Source organism: Coturnix japonica, chromosome 9 (assembly GCF_054131305.1).
Source record: "Coturnix japonica strain WE chromosome 9, WE-NBRP24, whole genome shotgun sequence".
Classification (NCBI taxonomy): Eukaryota; Metazoa; Chordata; class Aves; order Galliformes; family Phasianidae; genus Coturnix; species Coturnix japonica.
The window spans coordinates 18,054,869-18,062,644 of NC_140671.1; the positions used below are offsets into that span (position 1 = coordinate 18,054,869).

Genomic DNA, 7,776 nt, shown 5'->3' on the forward strand with positions numbered 1-7,776 from the left:
TGCATGCGCAATGCCATGTGGAGGGCTTATCACAATAAAGATTGGCGGATTTGCTGCGTAGACCGGTCAGAACTCAGATCTGCGTTGTGCTTCCTGTGGCACCAAACGCCCAACAGTGGCAGTTCCGTGTATTGGCGAGCAGGTGGCAGCAGAGACCACGGAAAGAACGTCTGCGGGACAGACCCTGGGGATCCGTTCTCTTTTGATTATAGGGGAAGAACACAAAGATAGAAGAGGAGGGAAGGGGGAAAAAAAAAAGAAAAAAAGAAAAAAACAAACCACAGCAAACAAATAAAAACTTCTCCAAACGTAGCAAACTTGAATGTCTGTCAATAAATAAATGAGTAATTGAATTGATGTCCGTTTCAGACAGTCCCCTGTAGAATCAGGGTAAGGGTTAGGATTAGAGTTACACTGCAGGTTAATGCTGTTATCTTTACAGCTCCTGTGAGGGTTGGGGTCTGGGTCAGGTGTTTAAAAAATGAAATGAAAAAAGAATTAAAAAAATATATTGAAAGCTTCAGATTTCCTTAATCTTTGTGGGAATCATATAATGTGCAACTCAGATCTACCTCTTCGTGCAGTGACTGCCTGTAAATTTGCTAGAGCCCAATATAATATGGCCTTGTGCTTTCTGCTAACTCACCTTCATTTCATTTTCATTAAATTTGCTTGGTAGTCAGATTTTGGTGTGTGGATATTTTAAAACAATCTGACATTGGCAAAAAATTAAAAATAAATAAATAAATGCACGACAGCATCAATTGTATTAATTTTTATAGATAAGAAGAGCAGTTTTCCTTAGTTTTCTGTGCCTCTTTACTTTCTTACCCTCTCCCCTTGTGTGAGAAACTCTCAAAGTCAAAGATTTCTAGTTAGGCAAAGCTGGCAGCGATAGCAGCAGTGCTTATTCATTACTGCAATACTGCGCGCACATCCCCTATTGGCAAGGGAGAAACTGCACACCAGTCAGTGAAATCAGTTCTGTTCTGTGCCCTAAACCCAATGCAGGTGATGCTCTCATGGGTCTCATTGGTTGAGCATCTCAGGCTCACAGACTCCTCGAGACTGTTGCTAGGATTCATTTCCATATAAGGTCAATTACTGTAGAGAGTGTTTTTTACAGCTAGCTGAGAAGGGTCGTAAACATGGTGCAGTTAATCAAGCAGCCATGCCACCTGCAAGGACAGTGAGATCAACAGGATGCCCTGGGATGGTGAGAAACTAACCATGGTTTTGTGAACTCGGCAAGGGAGTAACTTTCAGGATGATAACAACAAGCTGCAAAGATACTCGGGGATGGTATGTAATTGGGAACCAATGATGAGCTCCACTTTTGCAATATGTATGAGCTAATTATCCGTATTATAAAGGTACACGCAGCCAAGGAATAAACGAGATTAGCTGATCATATGTCAATGACAGGTGTGGTCGTCTGCTTTTCTCCCGCCGTTTTGCAACAATTGGTGACCCCGACGTGGCCTACCAGGAAGGATCGCAGCGGCGAAGGTGTTCGGATCCTTAAGCAGTGGGGATAGCATGCGCCAGGAAAAGAAGGTGCAGGTGCTCTACGTGACCTTACAGAAGGGCCTAGCCGATACGGGCCGACGACGTCCTTTAAGGCTGCAACAGCGTGCTGACAAATAGGTATGGGAAGGCAAGCGGTTTATGAATTATTTTCTTGCTTTTTTAAGAAAAGGTGTCAGGTATTTTCTTGCTTTTTGAAAAGAAAGTGTCAGGTTAAGGGGACAGACTTGCAAAAGGAACTCCCTGAGTTATTAGCGTATGGGTATGCTAAAGGGTTATTTCAGAATCCTCATTTAGTGTATGATCTTGCTGAGTGGCGTAAATTTGGAGATGCAATTTTTCAGGGAATATTAGACGGGGATAAAACAGCTAAAAAATGCGGGAAGTGGTGGCGTGTGGTTTATAATGATTTGTTGCTACATCAGGCAGAAAAGGAAGCGGCAGAACAAGCTAGTGCTGTGCAGGGGAGGAATAAGAATTATAATGAATGGTCAGATTGCCCGGTGTCCCCTGCTTTGTCCACCGTAAAGTTGCCGCCGGCCTCCGAGCCTGCGTTGCCGGTGGCTGCGGAGCCGAGTGCCCCGTCTCCCGGTACGTCTGTATCAGACGAGCCGCCTGCATCGACCATGGCGCTACAGCCGGCCCCCTCGACCCCCCTTTGCAATGAGCCGCTCCCTGGGGCACAGAGTGACCTGGCGGAGGCCGTCGCGCGGGAGCGGGGGGGGGCTTGGGCTGCGCTGGCGCGGGCTTGTTTAGAGGCGGGAGACGGTGAGGCGTTGGAAGCGGTGCAACAGGCGGTGCTGTCGGTGGGGTATTCGCCTAATGCTGCAGGCGGGACACAGGCTGCTATCAGTGCTTTAGACTGGAAGTTGTTGTCACAATTGCGGTCTAAGGTCAGTCAGTTTGGAGTAAAAAGTGAGCCAGCGAGACAGATACTGGATTACATCTGGAGTACTCAGGTTTTGTTGCCATCTGATTGTCGGGCTATAGCTAGGTTGATTTTTTCGCAGCACGAACAATTGCTATTTAATGCTTATTGGGAAGAGATGTGCCAACAGAGCGTTGCGATAGTTAGGCAGCCCGGAGATCCCTTGTATAATGTCACCGTTGAAGAACTTTTAGGTATGGGTCCTTTCATCCGGACGGAGGCCCAGGCTTTATTAGGACCAGTTAAATGTAGAGAGTCAATGTATCTGGCCAGGCAGGCTATGGATAAGATCAAGGTGCCAGGTGGGCTGCCGTCTTATATGGGAATCCAGCAAGGAAGAAATGAGGATTTTGGAGCGTTCATAGATAAGGTAGCTGGAGCCATAGAGAAGGCTGGAGTACCAGAGTACATGAGGGAAATAATGCTAAAACATTGTGCACTTCAGAATTGTAATGCTACAGCTCGTGGCATTCTAAGAACTTTGAGGAGTAACTGGACAATAGAGGAGGCGTTAGACAGATTATCGAGTGTGCCCACGGGGGCTCAGGCTTTCATAGTTGAGGCTATTAAAGAGCTAGGGGCAGGATTAAAGGCACAGGCTGAGGCTTCCCAGAATCAGGTGTTAGCAGCTCTTGCACCCTTACAAGCGTCTGCGGTAACCAGTGCAGGCCCAAGCACCTCTTTTAAATGTTTCCGGTGCGGCGTTAAGGGACATTTGCGACGGAATTGCCAAGCTGTCGGTGTGTGGTGCCAGAACTGCCGCTCGGACAACCACAACACCGTCACCTGCCGTCGCCGGTCAAGAAACCTCCAGCCCAGGGCAAGAAAGAACAGCGGCCGCGCTCCGACACAAGCAGCCGTTCCCAGCCAGCGGCCGCCTGCCCCCCCGCACACGTCTCTCGCCGCGTTGTCGGTCTCTACAGCACCCCCGCCCTCTGCTTCGCCCACGTCGTTCTCTGCGCCTCGCCGTGCCGCCCCCCCCTCGACGTGCACGGCTGCGTCTGTGCAGCCCGTGTATAACGTGGTTAAAGACGCGTATGGACCGAAACCAGAGGATCGTTGTGACCCCGGTCCTGTAGATCCAGAAAGCGAATCGGACGCATTTCCTCTTGATACTTTGTTTGGAGCAGGAATGACAAATTTCCCTACAGCGTACTGTGATATCTTAGAGCAATGCAAAAAAGAAACAATATTAAGGGGTGATGCTGACACGTTGCAAAGCTTTCCTAATCAGGTCCCCCATTTGGAATCCCTGCCTTGTGAGGCAGTGAAGGAGCTAAGGGAGTCAGTGAGAACATACGGAGTTCAGTCAGCCTTTACATACAATCTTTTGGTTGCAAACAGTGACAGTTGCACTATGACCCCTCACGATTGGAAAACTGTGTTAAGAATGATCCTCTCTGCTATGCAATACGCTGTGTTTATGATTGAATACCGGCTACATAATTTGACTGATACCTCTTTGCCTCAAATTGGGACACATCCATGTGGCACAGCACCTCTTCAACTGTGTCAGACAAATGTCACTCACATTCCTGAATTTGGCTGTCTAAAATATGCACATATAACAATAGATACTCATTCTTCTTATGTATTTGCCACAGCACATACAGGTGAACACAGTCATGACACCCGTAAACACTGGTTATCTGCTTATGCTGCTATGGGAATCCCACATACTACAAAAACAGATAATGGGCCTGCATATACCTCTAAGGCCACTCAAACTTTCCTCCAAGAAGGGTGTGTTAAACATACTACAGCCATTGCTCATTCTCCCACTGAACAAGCTATCACTGCTCACATTTATCAAACACTGAAATCCATTCTTATTATTAAACAAAAAAGGGGGAATATGGGAGACACACTACAAGAAATATTATGCAAGGTTTTGCTTGTTTTGCTTGTGCTGAATTTTTTGAAAATATTATGTAAGGTTTTGCTTGTTTTGCTTGTGCTGAATTTTTCGAATCATGTTCATACAGATACAGCTTATGTGAATCGTCATTTTGAGGCTTCCCCAGTGCAAAAGGAACAGCCTATGGTTAATGTTTGGAATATGGCCACAGGACTTTGGGACTGTTCCCTACCACTGACAACTTGGGGTTGTGAATATGCTCGTATTTCCACAGGGACTGGCCCTATGTGGGTTCCAGCATGATATCTTCGGTCTCATGTGAAGGCAGAAAATAACATCCAGCCTTTATAGTAATTGTAATTGTGTGTTTCTTACTTAGTGGTATTGCTTTGTAACTTGCTGTGTTATAGATAATATTAGTAATAGTCTGACATAGTGTGTGATAGTGATAGAACTAGAGGGAATGGTTTTAAGCTGCATCAGGGGAGATTCAGGCTGGACATTAGGAAGTATTACTTTTCGGAAAGAGTAGTCAGGCATTGGAATGCACTGCCCAGGGAGGTGGTGAAGTCACCGACCATGGGAGTGTTCAAGAAACGCTTGGATGTGGCACTGAGGAATATGATTTAGCCAGGAAGTATTGGTAATGGTTGGACTAGATGATCTTCTAGGTCTTTTCCAACCTTGATGGTTCTGTGATTCTGTGATTCTGTGATTTTCTGTTTTACCAATGCAGTCTCAAGATTTAGAGTTTAAAGCATTAGCTAGGATGTTGTGTGCTTCTTCTATTTTAGTAATAGATCAGATGTGTATTAAACAGGATTTGATCTAATCAATGCTAGAGTCTACAGGAATAGCTCTTTTAATGTTTTAGTACTGTTTGGTTATGATGTTATTAGCCTATTAATTAGCTTTTCTTAATTTGCAAAGACAAAACCTGGAAAGGAATCCCAGGCAAAGAGATGACCCTGTATCATAGAACGGATACCTCTTTTACATCCAATTAATTGGGATCTGAAAATATAACCATGCATCATTTTAGACAAAAGTGCACGCTAATAGAACTAAATTTGATGGTTTATTCTGTTTTCCAAGCAGGTGTTCCACTTGGGCTCTATATCACGCACTGGCCATGCGGATGTGGTGTACAACTGGAAGAAATCCTTCAGACCCTGAATGCAGGAGAGAATCTGTGATGGGTGAGAGAGGAAATGTGCACCTTGAAGCAGGGGACGCCCTGCTGGCACTACCTGTCACATCCACCACCAACATGGCTTGCTGTTTCTCAAGGGTCAATAAGTATTAATGCCCCTAGTGATATTCTAGTACATTTGTCCTCTAAAATTGGTTCTATTTGACATGCTATTCCATTAAATTGTGCAATCATTAATCAATTATTAGCCCGGATAACTCAGTTGGTAGAGCATGGTTATGAGCATCCTAAAAGCATTTATTGCACAAATTTTAGTGGTCATTAAAATCAATATATTAGAGTATATGAAAATTGAAGACTTTTCCTGATCAGTTACAGATTAGCGCAATGGGACCCTCACGGATTTATTTTCAGGTTGCAGAAACTTAGGTTGCAGTACAAACATGTTTGTTCTTTTTAGTGGATTTAATAGTAATGTTGTTATGTTGTATTTGACTTGTCTCTTTTTCATTTTTAGAGTATTGTCAATCGAGGCCTTGATTGAGTTATAATAGTTATGTTATTAATTTAAGTAGTGTTGCTATTCTATAGGCAGTATTGTAAGAAGAATTCTACAGAGCGTCAGTCATGGATCCAGATGAGAAGTTCACAGAACAGCAGCTACGAAGCAGGATAAAACTACATGAGAACTGACTGAACAAATGAACTGAACTGCTTGTTAAATATGATTAATCGGTCGTTAAATCAAACCCTTTTTTATCCTAAAAGAAAACGGGGGAAATGTAGAGAGTGTTTTTTACAGCTAGCTGAGAAGGGTCGTAAACATGGTGCAGTTAATCAAGCAGCCATGCCACCTGCAAGGATAGTGAGATCAACAGGATGCCCTGGGATGGTGAGAAACTAACCATGGTTTTGTGAACTCGGCAAGGGAGTAACTTTCAGGATGATAACAACAAGCTGCAAAGATACTCGGGGATGGTATGTAATTGGGAACCAATGATGAGCTCCACTTTTGCAATATGTATGAGCTAATTATCCGTATTATAAAGGTACACGCAGCCAAGGAATAAACGAGATTAGCTGATCATATGTCAATGACAGGTGTGGTCGTCTGCTTTTCTCCCGCCGTTTTGCAACAAATTACCAACCTCTTGTTTTTAGGTTTGCCTTGTACTTTTCTGCGGACAGAGAAGGGCAATGTTTCCAAAAGTCAGTACATTCATTCTGTCCTGTGCTGGGCTCTACCCACCCTGTGTATTTATCTTGTGCTTGTCTCAATTCTACCCATGTCAGAATGCCCCCAGTCTGAACTTAATTCTGTTCAGCAACTTTCTTGGTGCAAAAACTACTTATACAGCTGTTTTACAAGAGGGTTATACATTCAGTTAGAGCCTACACTATGTACTGAAAATACTGGAAACTTCCACTGCAAAAACACGATCTACCTCTCCCATCTATGCAGCCTTGCAGACCCAGAGCATGCCAGGTTATTTCTGCTTTCATAGCATTTGCATGCTATAGGGTGAGCACAAGGTTCTGCTGCTTGATTCTTCTGCAAGAGCTGCCTACCGGCAAATGGTTGCAGGGATGGAGGATGTGACAGAAAGCATTTGTCTCCACAAGAGCAGAGTTACATTCAGTGCAGAGTGTGAGAGTCAGGTTGGTGTGGAAAAGCACTGACATGCTGGGGATGATGCAGTGCTCACATGTCTAACACTCACAGACATTACTGTCAGAAGGATGGTGCTGTGTTGTGCTTCTACCTTTGGCAGCCCCTGGAGAAATGCTGTGGCACACAGAACACCTTTGTATTGCACTGACTGCTGCCATGCAGCATGGATTTAACACACCAAATCCAGAGGAGCATGACTGCATCTAACTGCCCTGAGAAAAACTACTGTAGCTGAAGAGATGAGGAGGCAGCTGCTCATCTGCAGAACAAGCAGTACTGCCAGACATTGGGCCAGGTGAGCACCTCCTGCTGCAGCGTGATGATGACAGGGCTGGAGATGATCTGCAAAGCCAGCTTAAAAGTGGGAGACGTGAGTCAACATGGCAGGAGGACAGAGGTGTTAGGGAGCAGCCAAGGCATCAAAGAGTATCAGAAGGCTTTGAAAGGTATCACAAAGCAACAGCCAGGAAGACTGGGATTATCATGAGCAGCAACCTGGATGCTAGAGATGATTTGCTCCCATACAAAATGGTAGAGATCTTGCTGCAGACATCCCAAAGCCAGGCAAAATGGGAACCCAGAGCTCTGCCTGCACGAACCCCACAGCCAGAGTGTTGCAAGCTGAGCTGCCTTGCTGT

The 7,776-nt window shown here is 45.0% G+C and overlaps 1 protein-coding gene across 1 annotated transcript; it reads left to right on the forward strand.

The window, feature by feature from the left end:
- Nucleotides 1–1,105: 1,105 nt before the first annotated feature.
- Nucleotides 1,106–6,566, forward strand: LOC146759730 (uncharacterized). The gene is made up of 2 exons (XM_085509632.1): nucleotides 1,106–1,302; nucleotides 1,426–6,566. Exon 2 carries the CDS (start codon nucleotides 1,650–1,652, stop codon nucleotides 4,614–4,616), a length of 2,967 nt encoding a protein of 988 aa, XP_085365758.1. The 5' UTR covers nucleotides 1,106–1,302; nucleotides 1,426–1,649; the 3' UTR covers nucleotides 4,617–6,566.
- Nucleotides 6,567–7,776: the final 1,210 nt, after the last annotated feature.